The sequence below is a fragment of the Cololabis saira genome, chromosome 8 (genome assembly GCF_033807715.1).
Source record: "Cololabis saira isolate AMF1-May2022 chromosome 8, fColSai1.1, whole genome shotgun sequence".
Lineage (NCBI taxonomy): Eukaryota > Metazoa > Chordata > Actinopteri > Beloniformes > Belonidae > Cololabis > Cololabis saira.
The window spans coordinates 20,131,080-20,157,256 of NC_084594.1; the positions used below are offsets into that span (position 1 = coordinate 20,131,080).

Sequence of the window (26,177 nt, forward strand, 5' to 3'; positions counted from 1 at the left end):
AATCCAAAATAAAACAGATTTTTAAAACAATACCAGTGCAAACCTTCAAAACATGTGTGAGAAAACATTTTATTTGCCTTTTCGCAACTCATTAAGCAACTCCTGGCAGTAAATTTATAGTTCATTTGAATCGTTTATGGCAGGGAGGAGTGCCTTTTGCTCGGTTTCCTGAGGTGGTTTTACCGCTGTCCATGCAACATCCTGCATGTCAGCAGGGGTTAAGCTTATCCCTGAACTGTGTGCAGCTGACCTGCCAACACTGGGCTGGAAACAGAAGGGCAGGGTGATCTCCAGCACACTCCCCAGCAGCTCACAGCAGCTCAGGACGCTCTTCTGTTCAGGGACAGATTTTATAGAGAAAGATCATGATTGTGGAAAAGGTTGCAGACAGTAAACGGCCATGGGCAGAATTCAAATTCATTGAAGTTGCTCAATAAATGTTTGGACTTTAACTCATAACCTCAAAAAAAAAATCAACCTAATAACAGAGCAGTCACTGTTCACAGGTCAAAGTCAAAGTGAAATGTGGAATCGCTAGTTAAATATTAAACCTACCAAATCGACAGCCACCAGTTTGCACAAAAATGAAATGATTGAATCTGAAGAGACATGGACATCCACCACCAGCTTTTGGCTCTGCAGGGCAATGCTCACACAGGCACAAGCAAGAGTAGACGGCAAGAAGGCTGAGAACCTACAGTCTGGGGGCAAATGAACATGCATATCAGTTTAAGGCCACGTTTACACGTAGCCGGGTATTTACAAAAACTGATATTTTCCCCTCTACGTTTTCAAAAATATCCTCGTTTACACGGACCCGCATGAAAACGCTGTTAACGTCATGCCAGCCAATCAGAATCCTGGAAAAAACATCAACAAATGACACGTGTAACTTCCAGTTAAGGCTGATTTATGGTTCCACGTTACACCAACGCAGAGCCTACGGCGTAAGGTACGCGGCGACGCACACCGTACGGCGCGCATCGCCGCGTACCCTACGCCGTAGGCTCTGCGTCGATTTAATGCGGGACCATAATTCAGGCTTTACTTCCAAGACTTTCGTTTGGAGTGACAGAGAAGTGGAGTTACTTTTAAGTGTGACTTTAGAATATAAAACAGGTAAAATACAAGAAAATATTGACGGTGGCCAAACTAATTGTAAACACAGGTCGCACACATGACGCTGGTGACGTTTCTGTTGCATAATGTGACGTTCTGAAGCCTAAATCTCTGTTTTCCTCCGTTTTCCTCTGTTTAGACGCAAACGTGAAAACTGAGTTTTTGAAAATCTCCACTTTGGCCGGAGTTTTCAGAAATTATCGTTTTTGGGGGCTTTGAGCTGCGTTTTCGTGTAAATGAACGGCCAAAACGCATGAAAACGCCTCCGTTTTTGCTCCGTGTAAACGGGGCCTGAAACAACTTGACATTTAATTTATTTGTACAAGATTGGGATAATCAGTCAAGGTGACGTGACTTCAATTCAGACACACCCAGAAGGACAATAGCCCATACTCAATAGCAGGACGTTTCCCAAAACCTGATAATCTGATATCCTAATTGCTGCAGGAAGGAGAAATGTTTAGACAAAGTCATTCAGCCCCTGCTTGACAGCTTTTTGAATGGGTTAAATTGTTGAAAGCTGGGAATTGCCTTAATTTTATGGGCTGCAATGTAATAGTCTGTCTGAAAGGGCACTAACTGACGGTATCCTTGTGACCTGTTGCCTCTGGCAGCATCACAGAGAATCGTGGGAAATCAGCCAGCTGAATAGTGGAAGAGAGGTCTTTCACAGCAAACAATACGGGATTATACAAACTCAGCTCTCTGTCTCCTATATGAACTGCTGACGCATTGCAATCAGACTTATGGCTGATGTGTGCCAATTGTTTACTACTTGGAAAGTCATTCAGTTTTACAGTTACATTTAATGTGCAATCAATCAAAACATTTCCTCAGTGTTTCAGTTCAACAGAAAAGGGAACGGTTGTTTTGGTTACATTGGATGATGTTATGGCTCACTGAAAGAACAATAGGGATTTCAAATGGGGAGGGGGGTTCAGCACTTCTATTGGAGAAAACATCTCATGTGTAGGTAACACATTTATATAACTTACCCATGGCTGCCAAAGCAATATAGGAGTGGACATGCCTGCGTATGTTCTGGAAGTGGAGGCTCCGGATAAAGGGCAGAGCATGAAGAATCGGCTCCAGGAAGTCAGAAGGCACCACGGAGGCCAGACACCAGTCCAACCTGGACACCACTGTTACCTCCCATTGCTGCAACATACACATTCATGTAAAAGCTAAATCCCACTGCAGTAACATTCACGCAGACATGACCACAAGTTATTGCTGCCCTCACTGCTTGCTGACACTCAGGGAGAACACTCTGTTCTTCCTGAGGAGCGTTGGAATTAAAAGCTCTTTGGTCATGCATACCTGCATGCCTGAGAACTGCCGTAAATCAAGGGGGGTGTCAAAGGAACTGGATTATTCTTCTAAAAAAGCCCAGAGAAATAGGAGATAAAAGAATTCCAACAATATTACAATTATCTTTACTTAGCGACACAGGGGTCTTTGATCTTATGACTCAGTCAGACGATTTGAATCGCTGTGTTTAATTTTGAGCATGAACAACTCTGAGCTACTCCGAATGCATGCTGATAAGCCTAAATGGTCTTCGGAGAATGTCTTGTGGGCAGACTGACAAAATAAATAGAAAAACAGAGCTTTTTTGTTAAATCACATCAACAGAGTGTATTAACCATTAACCAAAATGTCAATCCCATAAATTTGCATCCTTTCTGAGAAAACGTATCTATGATTTGTTGCCTCAGTCGTCATTATCATTGTTTATCCAAACTGATGTGATGTCCACTTGGTAAATCATTGAACCATCTAGAATGAATTAAAGGCTAAAGCAGAGGACACTTTGGGCCAAGATCAGTATAGTAATTGAAGTCAAAGCCTATAGCCATTCAGGGTGTTTTATGGTTCTCTATCAGGTGTACTAATTCACTGTGAGGTGACAAAGGTTTTCTAAAGAGTGTCTCAAAAGTCTCTTTTACTTGTACTACACAGCTTTTGGAGCCGGGCCCTAGTGTTCAGTCAATGAACTGCAACTTTTCTTACTTCCACAATGGATTCAACATGAAAATTGCAATGTTGTCGTTTGGGTCTATTTACTACGACGGAGTATTAGGGCCAAACTAAGACAAAAAAAATTGGAAATTACGAGAATATAGTCATAATATAATGAGAATAAAGTCGTAAAATTACGAGAATAAAGTCGTAATGTTGCGAGAATAAAGTCGTAATAGAATAAAGTCGTAATATTATGAGAATAAAGTCGTAATATTACGAGAATAAAGTCGTAACATTACGAGAATAAAGTCGTAACATTACGAGAATAAAGTCGTAACATTACGAGAATAAAATCGTAATGTTGCGAGAATAAAGTCGTAATAATATGAGAATATAATTTATGAGAACTCTAACAGGAAGAGCTTCTTCTCCCTGTGTTAAAATGAGGAATATTGAGCATCTTGTGAAGTTATATTTATATATTTATAATATAGCCTATTACGACTTTATTCTCGTAATTTTACGACTTTATTTTTTTACGAATATTATGACTTTATTCTCGTAATTTTACGACTTTATTTTCGTAATATTATGACTTTATTCTCGTAATTTTACGACTTTATTCTCGTAATATTATGACTTTATTCTCGTAATTTTACGACTTTATTCTCATTACATTATGACTTTATTCTCGTAATTTCCTTTTTTTGTTTTTTTGTTTGGCCCTAATACTCCGTCGTAATTTACTTGTGACCATCAGTTTCACAAAACAAAAGTAACATCAGCAAAAACACCAGCTTTGGGTTTAGCAATACCTATCCACATATCAGTGGGTGAATTCTTGTATACCCTAACACCCCATCCACTTTTTCTTTATAGAGAAGAAGACAAAAACGCACACACACAGGAGTGTCCGTTGAGTTGAAGGGCTGCTTTTTCTGTGCCTCACATATGCTACCTTTAATTGGTGCAGGACACAAGATCCAGAGATTATCAGAGCACCTGCCGTGAAATTGCTGACCATTTGCTTAGAGCTCTGGCTCAGCTGGTGCTCATAGGCTCTCCAGAAGGAGGAGGACTTAACAAATTAACTAAATAGCTCTTAAGAATAGATGAAGGATGAAAGAAAACATTTGAACACAATTTAGAAGAGGCCTATTCTCAATAGTATTGAAGCTAAAAGTCACAGCAGCCATCAGACCATAGAGATTTAGCAGTTTACATGCCTGAGCACACAGCGGAACCATGAACAGAACCAGCCCTCTGTTGGTGGAAATGCTGAATTAGGGACCTGTTGCTTAGACCAGATGGCCTAATTAGATTTGAGATGTTCCGCCAAGTGTTTTGTTAGAACTAAATCTTTTGTTGTTTCTGTCTCTTCCTTACAGACATGTGTGGCTGACACCAAAAAATACAAAATTAGCAAATACTTTTAAAGGAAATGTCAACACACACACAATGTGTGTGTGTATATACAAATACATATATATATATATATATATATATATATATATATATATATATATATATATATATTTTATGACTTATATGGCTCTGTGGTGGCGTCGGCCAGCAGAGAGGAAGAGACGTGATGTGCAATATCTCCCTTCCTCATACACATCCTACCTGTGTTTTTTGCACTGTTTTTCTTTCTTTTTCGTACTGCACTACCTTTATTTTCATTCCAATGTATATAATGTTTATATTTTGCAATTATATATTTTTACTTTTTTCATCCTTCTTTCGCCTCATCCTTCTACCGTTATATTCACCTCTGGACATGTCCGAACAATCTCAGTCTGGCCTTCCTGACTTTATCTCCAAAGCCTCTAACATGTGCTGTCCCTCTGATGTTCTCATTCCTGATCCTATCCAATCTGGTCTCTCCTATAGAGAACCTCAGCATCTTCATCTCTGCTACCTCCAGCTCTGTCTTTTCCTCAGTGACACTGTCTCTAGACCGGGGGTCGGCAACCCGCGGCTCTAGAGCCGCATGCGGCTCTTTAGCGCCGCCCTAGTGGCTCCCTGGAACTTTTTCAAAAATGTTTGACCTTTTTTTTTTCTTTTTTTCTTTTTTTTCCTTTTTTTCTTCTTTTTTTCTCTTTTTTTTCCTTTTTCCTTTTTTTCTTTTTTCTTCTTTTTTTCCTTTTTCTCTTTTTTTCTTCCTTTTTCCTTTCCTTTTTAATCTCGACATTTCGACTTTTGTCACGAAATTCGGACTATTTCCTTGAAATTTTTGACTTTTTTCTCAACATTTTGACTTTTTTCTCAACATTTTGACTTTTTTCTCTGCATTTTGACTTTTTTCTGGACATTTTGACTTTTTTCTCAACATTTCGACTTTTTTCTCGAGATTGTACTTCAACATTAATCTCGACATTTCAAATGTTTTTCTTGAAATTTTGACTTTTTTCTCCAAATTTCGACTTTTTTCTCAACATTTTGACTTTTTTCTCAACATTTTGACTTTTTCCTCAACATTTTGACTTTTTTCTCGACATTTCGACTTTTTTCTCGACATTTCGACTTTTTTTCTCAACATTTCGACTTTTTTCTCAACATTTCACTAGTTGGTTACTACGATACAAGCTAATGAGGAGGAAAAAAAAATTGACTTTTTTCTCGACATTTTGCCTTTCGCCATTTGCCTTCATTATACAAGACTTTTCATTTTTTGCGGCTCCAGACATATTTGTTTTTTGTGTTTTTGGTCCAATACGGCTCTTTCAACATTTTGGGTTGCAGACCCCTGCTCTAGACCAAACAACATCTAATCTAATATACATGTGTGTGTGTGTGTGTGTGTGTGTGTGTGTGTACATATATATATATATATATATGGCAGAGATAATTTTTTGGGAAAAACTAGTTCAGGTACTGCTGTACAGGTGGGTTTACCAGGATTGCCAACACTGAAACTGAGTTGTCGGTGTAGATGGACAGCTTGCCGGCGGTCAGCGGGACGGTCTCTCTCATCTTGGAGGCCAGGAACATGCAGACGGCTCCTAAGAGCTGCAGGTTGGACTTCTCGACGCCGAAGCGGCTCAGGTAACTATTCAGGTAACACACCGCCAGCGGGAACACCTCCTCCTCACACAGCTGGTCCTCGCACACCTGTCAGAAAGTGCTCTTCTACTGTTTACTTTAAATGGTCCTATCCAAAGCCACTTTTACTTTGACTGATAACGTTACAAATAGGGTTGCCAACTCCCTGAAAAATAAAAAAGGGACACCTCATCGGCAGGGCCGCCAAACCCGATTGCTTTCACCCTTCATAGCGTGGGGAATTTTTTTAGCCCCTTTTTTTTGTGAGTGAAACGATTTTTTAACTATTTGACTCGAACCTGAATTGAATTAGATGCATATTTTTGAATGCCATGAACACATGGAAAACAAATTATTATCCAGCAATTCACTTTAATACAAAATAACAAAATTAACTGAATAAAATAAGTATATTTCTGACAGAAACCTGTCCTGCTTAACTTAAAATTGTATAAATTCATATAAAACATCAGAAAGAAAGCAGAACATCCATTCTGTAATAGTGCACATTTTTAGTGCAATAACAAAAGTGCAAACAGAAAGTCTGTAGAAAACTGTAGTAAACATATTTGTGCCTCAAAGGCCATGACTGTAGACTACAGTTGTAGTAAAACAGAAAAAAATAACTTATGAACTCAACAGCTCAATGCCATTTGAAAAGATCCATGTCTGTAGATGATATTCTGGTATGATAACGCTTCCTGAGTGGCAGCTGTATCATAGTTATCAGCTCATGGAGTTTCCCACCCCCTTAAGAAAATTACATTTTAGATGCTGGTGCATATCCTGGTTTAGACTCATGTACAGGATATCTGTCAATGTTTCGCAATATAGTCTTTAGTATCATTTTAAAGGGGACCTTTTAAGCATTCATTCAAGCTAAGATGTGAATCTTTCTGACCAACATAGAGGTCACTGCAGCTCTTTAAACTATAAACAACACACATTTTTACACAATTTTCGCCTAAATGATATACTATCTTTTAGCCCTGTGTCATCTAGGAACAACAGAGACACAAAATACAAAAACTGGAATACTCACAGGACCATACGGATTCAGGAAATGTATAATATACCCCATACTACATCATTGTTACAGGTCATTGTGAGCCTTAAACTAGAAGAGCATCATTAGGCTCCTATGAAACTATAACAGCCACTAGGCTGATGTCACAAACTGGTCTTTATCATGCAAATACAGGACATAAAGGACACCACAATGAGATAAGGAACCAGCTTAGTTTTATAAACAAGTATCTAAAATGTAATTTTCTGAAGGGGGTGGGTAACTTCATGAGCTGATAACTCTGATACAGCTGCCACTCAGGAAGGGTTATCATACCAGAATATCAACTACAGACATGGATCTTTTTCAAAATTATAAGCAAGTTTTGTCACCTTGAGTGGTACTTGTTTATTTGTTTATTTATAGGATCCCCATTAGCTGATGTCGCACTATCAGCTATTCTTCCTGGGGTCCCCAATGCAATATTAAAAGAATTAAAAGAACATACATAACACATATATCGCAGTTACGGATCACCGTAACACCATAATATACACTAACAGCAAACTTTGTCTAAAATACATTAGTGGTGAAAAAAAAAAAGGAATCATACAGTCATTCCAATACCACGAAGTATAAACAACAAATACATTTCTGTAATAAATTATAGCATGTGATATATTTGTTACTCATTGAATTTTATGTAGAAAGTCTTTTGCTACCTTTTTAAAACTGTATTTTGATGTAATATTTTTGATGTTATAAGGTAATGCGTTCCATCCTGTGATAGCTCTGTATAAAACAGTGTGTTTTAAAAAGTTTGTTCTTGGCTTAAGTGCCAGTAAATGATCGTAACATGATTGTCTGGTTGGATATTTATTAACGTTTCTAGTGAGCACTATCTGATCTGCGAAATATTGTGGTTTTTTACTATTAATCAACTTCCTCATGAATGTACGAGATTTCATTTTAATCTGTCTACAACCAACAGCCATGATAAATGCTGATGCTTTTTTAAGGTATTTGCATGCAGTGAACAATTTAAAGCAATCCTAGCTGCTTTGTTCTGTGCAATTTGAAGTTTATTAATATCTTTGGTGCCTGCAGATGACCAAATAATTGGGCAATAGTCCAGATGGGACAACACTAGAGCCTTAATTACTTGGTTCAGAGTATCTGGTTCAACATACTTGGAGCACTTTCTTGTTACTGCAATACTTTTACCCATTGACTGATATCTGGTCTGGCCCATGGACTAGTTTTTCAAGGGACGGTTGGCAACCCTAGTTCCAGAGTTACCCACCTTGAACATCCAGACCGTGAGTGTCCGCCTCATGAACGGCTGGATGCTGCCGTGACCTTCAGGGGAGCTGGAGGTCACCTGGGCCTCGGCCTCCTGGAGCCGCAGGCGGCTGAGGACCCGGAGGTCCCGGGTCACCACAGGGTCGTCGCCGGCCCGGTAGACGCCCCTCGCCTGCAGCGGGGAGGAGGTTTGCAGGTGCGGGTCCGGGTCCGAGCTGCAGCCGTCCATCTTCCTCCAGGTCAAGACCTTTGACCTTAAGCCTGAATTATGGGTCCGCGTTAAATGGACGCAGAGCCTACGCCGTAGGGTACGCGGCGACGCGCACCGTACGGTAAGGTTAGGGCGTAGGCTCTGCGTTGGTGTGACGCGGAACCATAAACCAGCCTTATTGCCTGCTAGCCTTGCGAGCTCATAAACGAGCGAGTTTCTTTCTTTTAGGGCACTAAAAAGATTTACAACTCGACAGTGTTCACAGGAAACAATTACGCTTTGGATTATATTTTTGAAATGTAAAAATGATCCACAGTGTGAATTAAACGACACTAATTCCGCTGCGACACCGTATTACGTGTCCTGCAGTCAGATCGTCCTGGTCGAGTTTACTGTGACGTTTAAAAAGAAAATTATATATAAATATTTTTTTTTAAGAGCAGGTGAATTATTAAAAAAATAAATCAATTCACCATCTAAATTAAAAACAATAAAAATGTCGAAAATTATGGAGGATTTTTTGTGCCAAAATTAAATAAATAAATACATCATTAATTAATTAAAATGGGAATGAAATGTGTCATTAATTAATTAAATGCTGAAATAATAAATATATATTTTTACTTAAAATGAATTGTATTTTAATTAATTAATGACATATTTCATTCTAATTTTAATTAATTAATGACACATTTAATTAATTAATGATATATTTCATTCCCATTTTAATTAATTAATGATATATTTATTTATTTAATTTTGGCACAAAAAATCCTCCATAGAAAATAAAACATTTCAAATTATTAAAAGTTCCCCCTGATATACTTGGTTTGTAGTACAACTTTATTTAAAATCTCTCAAGTATCAACAAGATGTATAAAAACCAGAATTCAGATGAAATTCTGATATTTATACATCTCTATCTTACGATACAGACTCATGAAAGCAAGGACAAACAGACTCAAACACAGCTATTATCCAACAGCAATAACTACTCTTAACAAAAACAGGAGCTAATGTGCAATCACAAAAAATTATTGTATATTGATGAAAGTTCTTGTAATATCCGTATGTTGATGTACAGGTATGCGTGGAGGGGTGAATGTGTCTAGATATATATATTTATTTATTTTAATTTCATTGATTTATTTTTCAGTTATTTTATTTTTATATGATGCGCTGACTGGAGAGCATTTTTAATTTCGTTGTACATAGTGATAATGACAATAAAGATCGATCTATCGTATTGTGGTCTTGTGTTCAATGTCAAATAGATTAGTGTGCGTGGATTTGTCCCACAATTCAATATATAAATAATCAAATAAAGGTAGACCCACTGTGGTAAAAAAAAACAAAATTAACAAAATCCACAGCGTGCGACAGCAAACATAACAAAATTAATGAGCTGAACTGACTGGATTACCCCTATAATGCAATATGCATCATATTTATATTATATGAACATCGGAGACCCCTTCACTACATCATATTAATAAAATAATTATGCAATAAAAAAATAATTTAAATAACATAATATATTCATGATTAAAAAAAAATATTTAGAAACTGTTAAAACAAAATGGAGGTTTTCAGAACAAAAGCACTTCATAAAAACATTGTGTGATTTTCACTGTATTATTTCAAATGTCGGGTATTAAAGGGTCAATGTTAATGGACCCTGACACACACACAAATCTGTGTTACTCACTGACGCTTGATATCGTCTTAAATGTGAACAAATATTCCTGCAACCAGATCCCTACTGAACCATGGATTGTGTCTCAGTGGTATTCTCATCAAAGGAATATTTGTTTCACATTACGGTAAGTTAGCTTAGGGAAAAAAAAAAAAAGATAATGGTTGACCTTACCTCAGCAGCACATTTAATCTCAATACCTTTAATGACAGAATAATCTGTAGCTTTACCTTTTTGACATTATGTAGTTGGTTTTAACTTTATTTTACCAACTAGGGTAAACCAGCATAACATGAATAAACTGACCAACTTTGAAGGGGTTAAGTTGATTTTTAATTCAAACAGTTGCTTCAGAACCACAGTTGCTTTTAATCAAGCATACACAATAGCAGTCTTTGTATTCACAAGCTCAGAAATTCCTGCAGCTACATCAAAAGTGATGAGTAGTAGTTTTTTTTCTTTAATGTTCAAACCAGTCCAGATAGGGAACACACTTCCAGCTCTGAGAAACTACAGAGGAACTGTGCTTCTCTGATCACAACAGGATAATGATTTGCAAAAGTCTTTTCATTCTTTGCAAAGTTGAAAGATGTGGATGAAGCACCACACCAGACTCCATCAATCCATTTCAACTGTAACAGGGAGCCCGATTTCAATGTCCCTGGACTCAGAGTTTTGTAACTCCCTGCGGATCTCTGCAGAAATGTTAGGATGCATTTGAATCTTGAGCAGCTCCAGCAGGGCTTCTTTTTGTTCAGAGGACAGGTCAGCTTTGTAGCGCTGGGCCAGGGTGAGTAGACTCTGATGCCACAGCACAGGAAGAACACGTTTTTCACTGCGGAAAGACAGGAAGTGAGCCACCAAGGCATCTAGAACACGGAAGGGCAGGGCGTACTTCTTGTCTAGGAGGAGACGCAGGAAAATGCTGTTGGCACCGTTGTACTCCATCTCTGCCAACTTAAGCATTGCAGCACTGAAAGACAAGAAAATCCAGCCTGTTACATAACACAGAACTCACGGCTGCAGAACACCGTAAAAGGTTTGCAACAATGGCCTAACCCTTCACCAAACAAGAATACACTGATATTTGTGCATAAGTGAACGTCAGTGTGAAGGGGCCTTACCTGGAGTGTAGCACAGGGATCGAACACTTAGTGAGTATGCTCCCAATGATGATGGCTTCTCTCAGCGTGCATGTCCCAGACTCACACAGAGGAATCAGTATGCCTGAGAGACAAATGAGACACAAAATATTAGGGGTGCTCCAGGAGTTACTGCTGAGACAGAAAACTAGCACCTTAATTTTTAAATTTTGTGTGAAATGTTAATGAAAAAGCTGTTTACAATTTGGAAAGTATTAGTTCCCTTGATTAGACAAATATTTACTGGTAATCTACTTACCAACAGCTTTAATTCTCTCACAGTAATGGGAGAGTGTACACAAATACTTATTGCTATCTATTCAGCTACAATGTCAAACAATGATTAAATGCTTCCTTACTGTTTACAATTTTTTTTAATAAAATCCTGTTCTGATAGTAAAGTTAAGGCAGCTTTACTGTGTTAGGTCAGTCAGGATTTGTGAAACTGTTTTATTTGAAAGCTGTCTAAATGATATGAGATAATTGTATTATTCATTTCTTCGAAGTCAAATGATCACATACCCTTGGTTAGTATTTGTTTAATTGACTGAAATCTGCTTTAAATTATTGGTTTCAATGTTTTGCAGGCCCATTTCTCCTGACAAAACTTATAGAGCCAAATTGTATTTCTGGGCATTTCTGCTTTTGCTTCTCAATGCCACCTTCACATTTTATAAAGGAAGTTCACACGTTTTACATCGCTACTCAAATACCTTAATTTTGTGGTCTGCAAGCGACTTTGCAACTGTTTTGGAGATGTACTTTAGGATGCTGTCCACTTCCAAGACCCACCCACCCCCACGATTTCGCTCAGCTGACGTCATCAGGTGTTGTTTTATTAAATCCAGAATATTATTTCATTATGCCATCCATCTGGATGTACCAGTTTGTCTTGCAACAACGTAGCCCCGCAGTATGGTAGTGCCACCTCCACACACCCCTTTTTTCCTCCAAACATAATGATAATCATAATAAAACAGTTCAAGTTAAGTCTCGTCAGACAACTGAATGCACCTCCCAAAATTAAGCTTAAATTTTAATGAATTTTTTCGATACTCTCCTTGTTTCAGCCAAACTCTTTACAAGGTCTTCAGTTGTTGATCCTGAATACAGCCCACTCATCTCTGGGACAGAGAAGGTTTCCACCTCCTGAGCAGTATGACAGCTATGTGCTCCCATGGGTATGCATATTATTGTTTGAACAGATAATTCTGGTACCTTGAAGAATATACAACATGTTTCCATTTTTCTTGTTATATCTTACAATGAGGATCTTATGTTTGATGATGTGCCTTGTTGAAAGAAAAAAAAGAAGAAAAACTGAGCTAGAACAAGAAAAATCTTCCCAACTTTACACAGAGTAAAAAAAAAAAAAAAAGTTTCTTTTTGTGAACAGTATGTACACTTGTGAGTGCAACTGTATTAGAGAGCAACACTGCCCCCTAATGGTGATTATTCATACGACAATTTCTTTTTATATTTTATTAACTTTTATATATTTATTTACCCCCCCCCCATTCTTTTTATTGAGGTCATGGATTGGTTCTGGATAACAGTTTCTCCAAACTGGGACAATTTATAAACACAGGACTCAATAGGATTAAAGGGAAAATGTCTTCAACGATCAATTCTAAATATACGCCGGATATGATTTGACCCAATTTAACTGCAGTGTATTCATTATTATCCGTCTAGAACAAATTGTGTCAACCACCCTATGGACACCAGCTAATCCTCTGTCAACTTTCTCAGAATAAAATGTCTAAATCTAGTGCTAAAATTAAAACTGTGACATGTCCCAAGAAGCTTGAGTTTTCTGCTTTATGACAAGCCGTTAAATCCTCTCATTCATTTACTTCACCCGCATATTTTCTCCAGTGGTCAGATTTGACTGGATTTTAGCCCATCGTCTACTTGGTATTTGATGAAAGCATTATCTTGTGAGACATGCAGGCTATTGTTCAAAAACCAGATAGGCTGCAAGTGAAATTTATATTTGCCTCCAAGATGTCTTGATATTTGGTTGAATACATTCTTCTTTCCATTTTGTTGCGTAGAAGTATCAAGAAAGTTGTACATTGAAACTAAATTAAAACTGACAAATAATAATAATTTTTTTAAAAAGTATTCAGCAATTAATTTGCTGTCCACTATAAGAGGAGCCAGCCAGTAAATCCAAACCAAAAAGATAATCCCTTCAGTTCTCATACAACTATTGTTATTGCAGCTTCTGCACAAGCCTCTTTAAGTCTTGTTGACTTTCATTGCACCAGAAACCCACGCAGAACTGCAAACACAATGCTCACTGGTTTATAAAATTGGACTTTAGTTAACAAGCGGTTACAAAATGGATTCTTTCATCATCATAATCTTTTGGGGATCCAGCTGCTTCTTAAACTAATTCTACAAAAGTTAATCTCAAAACAGATCAGAATTGGTAGCATGGTCCTCTTTTCATGTTTATAAAGCCTCTGGCAGCAGCCAAGGTGGTCAATTGTTTCTCGTCGTGGAACCCTTTGGCTTATCCAGACAATGCCCAACGTCAACTCTGTGATTTCTTCTCATGTGAGGTTTCCTCTGACAACCCCAAAACAGTTCTGTTTGTCAGTAACGTATCCTGACGCAGCGCTCCATCACTGCCGTCTCTGCTAAACATTTTTCTGCAGCACCTGCGTTGTCCTGTGGATGTTCTGCTTTACCTTTCTGGGGTTCTATCTTAAATATCCTCAGAGGTGCTTAAAGCTGACAATTAAGTCAAGCACACTTGTCTTCTACCTCATCAGAGGGGTGTTTTTTTTTTTTGCTTTTGGAAAGTACGATCACACAATTTGTTCCAACTTGCATTGAAAATATATTACATGAAACAGAGTCAAGGAATTGTATTTATCTATAACTTCTCTCTATCAATCCCTATTCACCTTAAACGGCATCTTCTTTAAAGAGGTCTGATGGTCATGACCAGACAGTCTTCATTCAGTTTGTAATTATTTTAGTTGCTGATCAGAAACATTGAGCTCCAAACCAAGCGCAGATAGACAAAACTTTGAGAGATTTCTTTAGTTTTCAAACTATCACAAGTCTAGAAATCCAGCCATACATGTCCATGCCAGAATTGGATTCGCAGAATCAAAGTCTTGAACTGGAGAAGCCACAAGAGATTACCATCAATCTTGTTATTTCACTCCTAAACAAATCAATCTCACCTTTGAACCATGCTCCAGGTTTGAACAGAGCCTTTTTCAGGGCGCTGTAGAGATGAAAGTTGAGTCGCTTGTATTCTGCAATGTCATCCCGCACTCGGGGCAGCAGTACCAAGTTGTAAAATCGCTGAGCCATCCGTTCTTTTAGATTCGAGGAGAAAATTCTGCAACAGAAACATACAAAAATGACTTTATTGTACCATGTTAAAACATCTGGAGGAAAGAACGCCACATTCACACTGTGTGGTACGGATCAATTTGGGTTGGTACAGTGGGTTCTGATGTAGACCATACATCAGATAAGTAACAGCATGAGATTATATCTGTGTGTTAAAGTCTATAACGTTGATATAATAATACCGCCACCAAAGACATGACTATTCTAGATCAGTACAAAACAAAAAGGAAATGAAGCCACATAATGTTTAACTATTGACAAATCACTGCAGCTCCACCTTTGGACAATCATACTGTATCACTGGTTTTGGTACTTAAATAGAAGGAAACAAAAAACTAGGACGGACATAATGGATTGAGTACTTTGGCATCCACAATGGAAAAATATAACAGGAAATGTTTTAAAATACATACTGTACCAATCCAAGCTGTCGGGGAAACAACATTGATAAAAACACAAATCTAACAGAAATTCACCTTGTTGCTTGGTACACGGCAGCTGCAGTCCAGCCCTCAGGGTCAGTCAAATACAGGACCTGCTCCCAGTTTGAAAGCGCTGGTATTATTTTAAAAGCCTTGGGCAGTTTACCACTTCGATATTTTGACAGAACCTAAAGCAAAAGAGAGAAATGATCACTGTTGAACTGCTCCTCATCTGTTTTTCATTTTATTAGAAAACACAGACACTTGCTACAGCAACAGACAAAATATACCTGACTACAAAGAATTGTGTCTGTTTTTGTTTTGTCGTTGTAACCCTTATTTGGTCATTGTGAGTCTCCAGAGCAACTACAGATCATATTTACACATAAATTATATATTCCTTTATTTACTTTATTTAGTATGCTTGAGAGGTTTTCCAAGATCTTACTCCTTTAGGTGTTCAGTTATGTTTATATATTAGCTGTGCATTGTACAGTCTATTATTAAAATAATTTTCACATCTAATGTCGGTACTTCATCCATTACGTCAGATTTTTTTCGGGAATGTTTTTTTCATTGATAGTTAATTCCACACTGATATCTATTGTAAATCATCTCACCTTGCTGACACCTTTGTAAACTTCGATTATTCTCGGGTCCAGCTGGGGCATCGGACACCCTGACACCTCAGACATCACAGTTCCCACCTCAGTCTGCTTCTCAGTGATCTTCTCCATGATTATGTCAGCTAAAGTCCGTCTATAGGAATCACAAAGAGAAGAAAAGAGAAACCTTAACATAGAGTTATTTATCCCCACAACTCCAGATCAAGTCAGAATTGTGCTGCATCTTGCCTCATAGGGGGGTTTTTGTTCATGAACATCTCAATGGCCTTCTCGTCGTCAGGGTCTACAACAATGTCTGTGTCACATTCAGCATCACCACCACCTGCACCACCTTCTCCCAGCGCGGGCCATTCCTCGTCTGAGTCTGCATCCTGAGACTCGGGCCCTAAGATTTGATTACAAAACAAGGCCATAACATTAACTGGTTGGAATTAATGGTCATCAATGCACAGCAAACGTCAAAGGATGTATCTCGATAGTGCCACTCGTGATTCTGTTGAAACTGACGAATAGGGTTGCCACCCGTCCCGTAAAATATGGAATTGTCCTTTACTTGAGAAAAAAATGTTGCGTCCCTTATTGAACTAATACGGGACGCAATTTGTCCCGTATTTTCATTAACGCCCCATACACACGTCTGTCACACACACATCAACACTAAATTTATCAATAATGAACATAAAACAATAAAACACAGGAAACATTAAGTCCAGCAAAATCTTTGTGGCGGGACAACAGGACCTGCTGCGTCTGTGCCCAGATCAAATATGAGCCAGACAGCGGGGAGGACTCGGGCTTCACCTCCAGGTAGGGGGCGGGAATTGGGAATTAAAAGTTGCGTTCCGTATTGAACCAATACGGACATATATTATGCTCTTATTTATTGATGTCATAATATACAGGTGAAGGTCGGAACATTTGAATATATCGCAAAACGTCATTCGTAGTAAATTTAACTAAAAGGTGAAACAAATATATTATTTCCCCACTACATTCAAAGTGAAATATTTCAAGCCTTTATTTGTTAACATTTTGATGATTATGGCTCAGTTTATGAAAACCCCCAAATAAAAAATAAATTAGAGAATATTTTATGAAATCAATAGACAATTCCATCATCAAAATTACAACAAATAAAGGCTTAACAACTTTTACACCATATTCTAGTTGAATTATTGAAATAAATGAACTTTTACACCATATTCTAGTTGAATTATTGAAATAAATGAACTTTTACACCATATTCTAGTTGAATTATTGAAATAAATTCATTTTTACATCATATTCTAGTTGAATTATTGAAATATATTAACTTTTACACCATATTCTAGTTGAATCATTGAAATAAATTCATTTTTACATCATATTCTAGTTGAATTATTGAAATAAATTAACTTTTACACCATATTCTAGTTGAATTATGGAAATAAATTAACCTTTACACCATATTCTAGTTTAATTATTGAAATAAGTTAACTTTTACACCATATTCTACTTGAATTATTGAAATAAGTTAACTTTTACACCATATTCTTCACCTGTAGGCTATATTATACATCTGGGCTGATATGGACATACGTAGCATAGGAGGATATTTCAGTTGCTAGTATGCTAGTCTGTACAGTCAGGAAAGTTCAACGCTATTAAAGCACCTTAAACTTTAAATCAAAGCATTTTGTTTTTTCATATAAAATAAAACACATTTCTATTCAGTTTAGAAGTTTTGGGGCTTATTTTTGGCTCCTGCGCTGCTGAAATCAGGGCATCCCTTATTTCTATTTCTGAAAGGTGGCAGCCCTACTGACGAACCCACAACAACATTACAACATTACCGAGAACTGTGGCCGGGGCTTTCTTCTTCTTCTCCGGTGCCAGGCCATACTCGCTCTGGAGTTCCTCTTGTTGGATTCGAGCCTGTTGCAGGATTTTGCGTGACAGTCGCTCGTCCACGTACTTGTCCTCCTCCTCTGCCAGCATGTCTCTGCTCTTCACCCGGCCCCGGGCTCGAACAGTGTCCGCATGCAGGATCTGGTCGGCCAGGGCCACCGCTCCGCCGCTCTTCTCTGCTCCTCCGCCTTTCATCTTGTTCACTTTCGGCATTGCTGCACTTTGGCCGGAACTGTTAGGACAGAGTTTGTTCGGTTGTGTGTTAACATTCGCTACCAAAAGACTGTAAACAGTCAGATAGTAGCGGACACGTGGGGACGTCCTGTGCGGCGGACGTGACTAAAGGAATATTACGTAACATCCGGTCTTTTTACCCTCAGGTTATTATTATTATTATTTTACTTTTATTATTTGTAAAGTCCATAAAAAACTTCAAGCACAATGAATTCTAAAAATATGTATTTGCCTCTAAATTAACTTTATTTAAAATGTAAGATAAAAAAGCTAATTTAACATAACCGGATGACCAATCGTGTAACCGGATGTAGTACGGACAGATTGACTGTAACACCCAAAGAAACATCAATGGGGGTAACTTGGTATGATAGTATTTTATGTTTGTATCTTTATTTGCCTTCAAATGCTTTTGTGGAACGATGCATTTCTTGTTGTCGTTCTTGGTTCTTCTTAAATATCTGACCATTGTGTGTAATTTTGCGCCTGGCCAGTCTGCATTGCTTTGTTTCATTTATTCATTCAGTGCTCTGACAGCGAGCAGAGCAGTAACTGGCCATCATTTCCAGAGGTGGTGCTGATGTTTTCTACATGATGTGATGCACAGTGTGTGCCAGGTCCCTGTGACTGAGGGGAAGAGTGTGCAGCAGACTGTGGACCTCCTGCACAAAAAGCTGGAGCAGTTGGGAGCCGTGAAGCAGGGCAGCTTCTGTGTCGACTGTGAGACGTACCATGCTACAGGAAATGTCCCTGGTAATGTTTTATTAATTTTTTAATTGACTTTCATTTCATTTGTTATTGTATGCAAACTCTTCGATTTCAGGTCCATATTTATACAGTACAGACCAAAAGTTTGGACACACTTTCTCATTCAAACAAATGGGGAAGGGTGTCCAAACATTTGGTGTGTGTGTATGTGTATGTGTATGTATGTATGTATATATGTATATATATATGATGTATGTAATTATTTTTGACAGGGGCAAGTTGGAGCTAATAAGGAAGTGATTTTTTTCTTTAAGATTTACAAAATCAGCTATTATCTATACCCCATTATTCATATACAGGACTGTCTCAGAAAATTAGAATATTGTGATTTTCTGTAATGCAATTACAAAAACAAAAATGTCATACATTCTGGATTAATTACAAATCAACTGCAATATTGCAATCCTTTTATTATTTTAATATTGCTGATCATGGCTTACAGCTTAAGAAAACAAATATCCTATCTCAAAAAATTTGAATATTCTGGGAATCTTAATCTTAAACTGTAAGCCATAATCAGCAATATTAAAATAATAAAAGGCTTGCAATATTTCAGTTGCTTTGTAATGAATCCAGAATGTATGACATTTTTGTTTTTTTAATTGCATTACAGAAAATAAAGAACGATATCACAATATTCAAATTTTCTGAGACAGTCCTGTATATAGGGTGAGGGGGATCGGCTGGAGGCTATCCCTGCTCTCTATGGGTGAAAGACAGGTCGCCAGTCCAGGGCCACATAAAGAGGCCATGGGCAACTTAGAATCATCACACGTAAACTCCTCAAATTGGATTAGAAATGATTTTCACTTTTCTGTCTCCACTGTGCTTGGTATCATTAAAGGTATTGTGACATCATTTTTAACATGCTTTTAACACTATTAAAAGTCTTGGCCAACATCCCTCAAATGTGTCTAAAAGAGTGTAACAAGAAAAACTTCACTCTAGTACTCCATTCCTGGCTTTTTATGACAGTGTTTTTTTGCGCCGTGAAAAACGGGTCCTTTTCCCCCTTTCCTGTCAATCATTGCCCCGCTCCTCCTCCAAACCTCCTCCAACCAACCGCTACACACTTCTGCCGGCGTATCCACACACACGCGCGCACACCGACCACAAACACCGACACACAGCCCAGACAGGGCGACTACAGCCCGGGGATGAAGTCCAACCGGGACCAGAGGACCGGGACCGCAGCTCCCCGCGAGCAATACACTCACAGCGGCGTCGGAGAGTTAAGCCGGGAGCGATAGGCGAAGCATGCACGGAAAAGCAGCAGGGCGAAGCAGACAGTCCACAGCAAACAATCACAAAAATAAAGGCATGTAAATAAAGTGTCCCCTTATCTTAAGTCCAGTCAGTGGCCGCGGGTCTTCTTAGCAGTTTTCCTCCGGTGATTAGAACAAAAGAGGCTCTAAACAGCTCCGTGTTAAGCCTGATTTATGGTTCCGCGTTAAATCGACGCAGATCCTACGCCGTAGGGTTCAGCGTAGTGTGCGCGTCGCCGCGTAACCCTACGCCGTAGGCTCTGCGTCGGTGTAACGCGGAACCATAAATCGGCCTTTATGGTGCGCTGGAGAGGAGAGGAGGCAGGGAGCTGGGTGGAGGGGGCGGTGATTTAGCGGATCGTTACGTAACGATCCGCCACCAAACCAGGTGGGACGTTTTTGCACAGTTATGCGGAAAATCCCAGAAAGCACACAATACACTGAATGTTAAAAGTTTGTTGTTTTTTGGGTGTAATTGATGTCAAGACACCCAACAAAACACAAAAAATCAAGAAAAATTTGTTTTTCATGTCACAATCCCTTTAAACAATTCAAGGGATTTGGAGGAATTTTAAAGGTCAAAGGGATGCAAGTCTAAACTGGACACCCCTGAACTCCAATCCCTCACTTGGCACTGCATGGATAGCTGTCATTCATGAATAGCTAAACATTTGTTAGGCTTTACAGTGTGAAGATATATTTTGCCTTTTACAGTGCAAACAAAGAAGCCTTATGGTAAACCTGTCGAGAGGTGGCATCAATGTGCTTGGAGGCATCTGTACCTGGACCTTGGCACAGCAAACACCTTCATCGTGGTCAGACAAAGCAGTATGCTAGATTTACTTTGGGGAGAAATTTACCCAGTGTGCTCTGGATCAAAGAAATAAAAAGGCCAACTAAACTGTTATAAATAACTAATACCTAATGTTGCTGTTCCTAGAAGTGGTCATTTTTTCACTTCTGTGATGAAAATATTAATGTAGGATTGAGGTTTTAGGGTAACCTTTGCTGCAATACAGATTTTTATCCCGTTCCATTTATTCCTACCCAAAAAAAATCACATTCTGCATGAATCATAGTGGCACCGGTATGCTACTGGCCTGCCTATACCTTTTTTAGTTTTGACTGTATTGCAGGGCTGAATATACAAATTAAATGAAGCTGTTGAGCAATAACCCCTTAAACTTTAATAAATGTCAATGACAATATATGTGTAGACAACAAACAGAGAAAGAATGGGTTGTCCCCATGTGAGAAATCTGTCCCAGCTTAGTAAAATCCAAACACTTAGTGTGTTTACTTATTTGCAGTACTTCATACATTTCCTTACTTCTCAGTCACTCTTATGTCCATTACAGGTCAGCCGTCCAAGCTCTTGTACGTCATGCACAACTCTGAAACTCCCCTGAGCTGCATGGCTCTGTTTGAAGGAGGACCCTGCCTCGTAGCAGATGCAAACTTTGACGTTCTCATGGTGAAGCTCAAAAGTCATTTCCAGAATGCCAAGGGACACAAGGTTGAGTGCCGCGGTTCGAGATATCGCTACTGTGACTTCTTAATAAAGGTCGGCGTAGTGACGATGAGCTCCAGTGCCAGAGGGATATCAGTGGAGGTATGTGTGAATGAGACTTGATAGTAAGACAGGAGACGCACATTATCTCTCTGAAATGGAATTGATCCGTTCTCTGATTTACTCAGGTGGAATACTGTCCCTGCGTGGTTCCTGGGGACTGCTGGAACCTCGTGAAGGAATTCATGCAATCTTTTCTCGGCTCAAATGTCCCTGAACTTCCATCTGTGTTTGCTAGCAAACCTGAGGGTCTCTTCGCACCAGCAGATTGCACTGACACCATGGCTCAGTATTTAGAGCTGTTCAACAAACTTCGCAAGCTGCAGATGCCAGGAAGTAATGTGCGTTGAGTTGGCAGTGGAGATGTGCATCTATATTTTTTTATTTTTCTATTAATGTTGCATCTGGTCACATAAACATTCTGTTATCTGGGAGTTTTTGAAAGACTGGCATTTTAATAATTTTTTTCCACTTCTAAAACACATTTTGTATTAAAAATACCTGGTGGAGACATCCAGGCACTGTTAAGAGATGTTGTAAGAGCTATGTTTATATCTGACAGTAAAAGTTGGAACATTTTTATTTTAAGATGTTTTCTTACTGGTGACACTCAAGTGGTGAGACAGGAAAGTGGCCAGGAAGACATGCAGCAAAGAACCACATGGAAATCTAAGATTCCCAGTTCTGGTAGGTACACTGGGGTGTATCACCTCATTTTGAAATGGTAATTATGTTAAGGTTATATGGAAAGATTGAGAGATAAGACCCTAAAAACATCATTGAAGTCCAAACTGACGACTGATAGGCACAAATTTATCAAAAAGAAAACATCTAAATAACTCGGAGCAGCTCCTGCACAACACACAGTATACACTTTCATGAGATTACCAGGAACACTCCCACCTCAATGTTAGGATGTGGGTGAAAAAGATACAAACAACTATCCATCAATTCTCTTGTTCTGTCTGCGGGGAACTTCTCTTAATCAGAAGGAACTTATTAAGGGATTAAATGTAGGCATAAATGGTTTATAACTTGTTGGGATGGTCTGATAGTTGATCAATTCACATTTCTAAATTTAATTTGCTAAATATCATCAAAAACATTCATAAAGGAAACATATTTCCTACCTACTGTTTGTGTCCCGTATCATTATTTGACTTCTCTTGGTTCAACGTGATTCAAGAATCCAAACTGAGTTCATGTGACTCCCATGCAGCACAGGCAGCACCTTATCCAGAACAGGCTGCACTCAGCAGTGCAAGATCTCTAAGTCCCTAACTCTTGTGCTTTCAAACGAAGCATCGCAGATGAAAATGTTGTGCTGCTTATTGATAATGTCTCAAAGGATTTGTGAGCATTAAAGTTAAAAATATTGTGATCCTTGCGCAGCTCTTGCAGATGTTCGGAGCTGCAAACAAGCCGAGTAGTCTGGTGATGCTTTTATTTGAAGTCATATCACAGAACAACAACATTTTGTTTGATAAAATCTAAATACCTGTGAAGTCATCTCTTTTATTTTTCTGCTGTTTCCACATTGTGACACATAAATTCCTTAACATTTTGGGAAAGGTGCTTTTATTGAAGTTCATAAGTGATTTTTCCCAAGTAAACTTAACATGTTAAACAGTTGATTTAACTGTTCAACTTATTTACTGTGACAGGACCCATACATTATGAAAGACACAAAGTTAATTTAATGCCCATGACAAATTCTGTTTCATGATGTCAGGCATTTATGAAGTTAGTGTGAGGTTGGAACAACGTTGTATTCCAACATTTGATTATAATCAGATTATGATACACATTTAAAAATTGGGTTTACGCTAAAAACGTTGGCCAGGATTGACTTTAATACAACGTCCCAGTGTCAGCTGAACCGTCCGACAATCAATAAAGCAGAGCGGCTTCTTACTTACCAAAGTTGCACTAAAACATTTTGACAGATTATTGAGCTCAGTGTACAACATAAAACTGGTTCGAGGTCAGTTGACACAAGATTTATACATGAGGCTCACCTGATTATAGGGCACACTGCCGATTTTTAAGAAAAATTATGGATTTTAAGTGCGCCTTATTGTGCGGAAAATACAGAACTCAATTTGTCCTTGGTTGGGGGTCCTATTGGTCCTACACCTCTGTATTTATGTGTAAGTTTGATAAACTTAGCTTGAATGGAGCCTAAACTGAATTGTCTGACTGAAATGCAAAGCTATTGAGCTACAGAAGCAACTTCTGCTAATTAAAACTATAAGATATACAGTTGCAAGAAGACGTTTACGGAGTATTAAGAAAAATAGATGAACTTTTTTTGTCTCTAGTAAAGATAGTAAAGTTGAGGAAGTTTTCCTGTTGTTGGTCAGTCAGGAATTTTGATTTTACCATTCGTAAAATTTAAGAATAAAGAGAATTCTTTGAAGATTATAGTTTTTAAGTCAGAATTTTAAATACACTGACTCCTGTTGAATGATATTAGCTATTAACTTACTATTACAAGTCATGAGTAGTAGTTGGATGGGACTGGTCAAATTGATTTTAACTGTTTTGGGTGACCTTCCACAGGTTCCAGATGTCTTATTGGACCTGGTCCATTCCTCCTGACATGAAATGAGGTCAGGGCTGTCTGATGGCCAACAAACAAATTTTAAATTTGTCAAATAACATATTTGAACCATTTTTCAGACAATAAAATAACATTTGAAATAATGTGTTCAAATATTATTTTGTTACTTGAAAAATTTTAAATATGTTTATAAGAAACATTTGTTGATAAGAAAATATGTGTCTCTATTTTTCTTATTTTTGTGAGGGAGGATAGTTTTTCGGCACTACCTTGTTCTCTACAGGACTGTCTTAGAAAATTAGAATATTGTAATAAAGTTCTTTATTTTCTGTAATGCAATTACAAAAACAAAAATATCATACATTCTGGATTCATTACAAATCAACCCAAATATTGCAAGCCTTTTATTATTTTAATATAGCTGATTATGGCTTACAGTTTAAGATTAAGATTCCCAGAATACTAGGTATTTGAGTTTTCTTCCCTGTAAGCCATGATCAGCAATATTAAAATAATAAAAAGCTTGCAATATTTGAGTTGATTTGTAATGAATCCAGAATGTAAGGCCTTTTTTGTTTTTGTAATTGCATTACAGAAAATCACAATATTCTAATTTTCTGAGACCGTCCTGTATAGCTGATTAACATGAATTACTCCTATGTGGGATCAATAAAGTTCTTATTTTTGCCATTTGAGAAAATTAAATATATTATATTTGTTGCCTAACTGTTTCCCAAGTATATTAGTGCGTGTGTGAATGAATAAATGAGATGTAAAACATAAATTTCTTTGTAGAAAGGCGCTTTATGAAAATAAGTCCATTAACTTATATTAGTTTACAGCGCAGTCTTGCCCCATCCAACATGGCGGCGTCGTTAACGTACCGCAGCAGCTCCACGGGGCGGATACGGATACATGTCTACGCTTCTTCCATGTGGCCTCGGCGGACGTACGGATGGACGGACGGATGGACGGACTGTGGGTCCGTCCTGCTGCCTGTTGTTCAGCCGCTCCGCCAATGAGAAGTCGGCTGGCTCCAAAGCCCGGTCCAATGAGAGCAGCGGGGTCCGGGCTCGGATCGAGGGTTGGGTTGTTCAATCTGCGGGGAGGAGGAGGACAACAAGAGCCGCTGTGAGCGTCCCGGACCCACGGATGCTTAGGTGCATGGATGCATGCATGCATGGTGGCTGTGGTGACCAGCTCTCCAGTTACCAGGTGATGTGCATGGGGACCAGGTGAATGGGGGGGTGTCACCGGGGAGTTTTTGCCCGACCACCGGAGCGGTATCGACCAACAACAACACTACAAGCGCTAACTTCGATTGTCCTCAGCCGCTAGTGCTAATGCCGCGTTCCATTTGTCCTCGGAAGTCGGAATTTCTCAGTTCCCAGTCGGAATTTTCAACTGGAACGCCCCTCGAAGTGGGATTTCCTACTGGGAAAGTGGGAGAAGCTTCACCACCCCCGAGTTACCATTCCAAGATGGTTGCCATTCCCAGTTCCCAGTTCCGAGGTAAATGGAACGCGGCATAACTGTTACCCAACTGAAGAAACACAGTCTGCTTAACCGGTGTTTAAACGAAGTGCGGCGTTTGTTCCTTCTTTCTCTCTTTCTCCTCCTGTTTTTTCTCTTTCTCTAAGCGGTCTAAGCCCCGCAGGCAGAGCTGCAGCTACCGCTTAGCGGCTAAAGCCTGATTTATGGTCCTGCGTTAAAGCGACGCAGAGGCTACGGCGTAGGGTGTTGATAAGAAAATATGTTTCTCTATTTTTATTATTGTTGTGAGGGAGGATATAAATTGTTTTTCGGCACTACCTTGTTCTCTACAGGACTGTCTCAGAAAATTTGAATATTGTGATAAAGTTCTTTATTTTCTGTAATTCAATTAAAAAAACAAAAATGTCATACATTCTGGATTCATTACAAATCAACTGAAATATTTGCAAGCCTTTTATTATTTTGATATTGCTGATTATGGCTT

The 26,177-nt window shown here is 38.6% G+C and overlaps 4 protein-coding genes across 8 annotated transcripts in view; 2 read left to right on the forward strand and 2 right to left on the reverse strand.

Moving 5' to 3' along the window:
* Window positions 1-87: 87 nt before the first annotated feature.
* ccnd3 (cyclin D3) lies at window positions 88-8,666 on the reverse strand. The gene is made up of 5 exons (XM_061728272.1): window positions 8,439-8,666; window positions 5,983-6,198; window positions 2,115-2,277; window positions 556-701; window positions 88-333 (listed from the first exon to the last, which is right to left on the reverse strand). Exons 1-5 carry the CDS (start codon window positions 8,664-8,666, stop codon window positions 115-117), a joined length of 972 nt encoding a protein of 323 aa, XP_061584256.1. The 3' UTR covers window positions 88-114.
* A 1,905-nt stretch (window positions 8,667-10,571) lies between these two features.
* On the reverse strand, window positions 10,572-18,132 carry bysl (bystin-like). Its single transcript, XM_061728490.1, has 7 exons — window positions 17,745-18,132; window positions 16,141-16,297; window positions 15,907-16,045; window positions 15,341-15,474; window positions 14,690-14,850; window positions 11,469-11,571; window positions 10,572-11,317 (listed from the first exon to the last, which is right to left on the reverse strand). The coding sequence occupies exons 1-7, from the start codon at window positions 18,010-18,012 to the stop codon at window positions 10,963-10,965; spliced, it is 1,317 nt and encodes a 438-aa protein (XP_061584474.1). The 5' UTR covers window positions 18,013-18,132; the 3' UTR covers window positions 10,572-10,962.
* A 143-nt stretch (window positions 18,133-18,275) lies between these two features.
* med20 (mediator complex subunit 20) lies at window positions 18,276-23,995 on the forward strand. The gene is made up of 4 exons (XM_061727071.1): window positions 18,276-18,398; window positions 18,641-18,786; window positions 21,425-21,678; window positions 21,765-23,995. Exons 1-4 carry the CDS (start codon window positions 18,322-18,324, stop codon window positions 21,984-21,986), a joined length of 699 nt encoding a protein of 232 aa, XP_061583055.1. The 5' UTR covers window positions 18,276-18,321; the 3' UTR covers window positions 21,987-23,995.
* Window positions 23,996-25,120: 1,125 nt separating this feature from the next.
* The window catches only part of usp49 (ubiquitin specific peptidase 49), a 13,283-nt gene continuing 12,226 nt past the window's right edge, over window positions 25,121-26,177 (forward strand). For 2 of the 5 annotated variants that reach the window (XM_061727073.1, XM_061727072.1), the window contains exon 1: window positions 25,121-25,414. The gene's annotated coding sequence lies outside the window, so the exon portion shown is untranslated. The other 3 variants (XM_061727074.1, XM_061727076.1, XM_061727075.1) reach the window with 3 other exon arrangements.

Coding starts and splice junctions, on each gene's coding strand:
- bysl (XM_061728490.1), bottom strand. CDS start 18,012: ATGCCGAAAGTGAACAAGATGAAAGGCGGAGGAGCAGAGAAGAGCGGC. Junction 11,572..14,689: donor ACCTGGAGCATGGTTCAAAG/GTGAGATTGATT, acceptor TTTGTCTCTCAG/GCATACTGATTCCTCTGTGT. Junction 11,318..11,468: donor ATCCCTGTGCTACACTCCAG/GTAAGGCCCCTT, acceptor CTTGTCTTTCAG/TGCTGCAATGCTTAAGTTGG.
- med20 (XM_061727071.1), top strand. CDS start 18,322: ATGACCAATCGTGTAACCGGATGTAGTACGGACAGATTGACTGTAACA. Junction 18,399..18,640: donor ACATCAATGGGGGTAACTTG/GTATGATAGTAT, acceptor TGTGATGCACAG/TGTGTGCCAGGTCCCTGTGA. Junction 18,787..21,424: donor TGCTACAGGAAATGTCCCTG/GTAATGTTTTAT, acceptor TGTCCATTACAG/GTCAGCCGTCCAAGCTCTTG.
- ccnd3 (XM_061728272.1), bottom strand. CDS start 8,666: ATGGACGGCTGCAGCTCGGACCCGGACCCGCACCTGCAAACCTCCTCC. Junction 6,199..8,438: donor TCACGGTCTGGATGTTCAAG/GTGGGTAACTCT, acceptor ACTTTCTGACAG/GTGTGCGAGGACCAGCTGTG. Junction 334..555: donor AACTGGTGGCTGTCGATTTG/GTAGGTTTAATA, acceptor GTCCCTGAACAG/AAGAGCGTCCTGAGCTGCTG.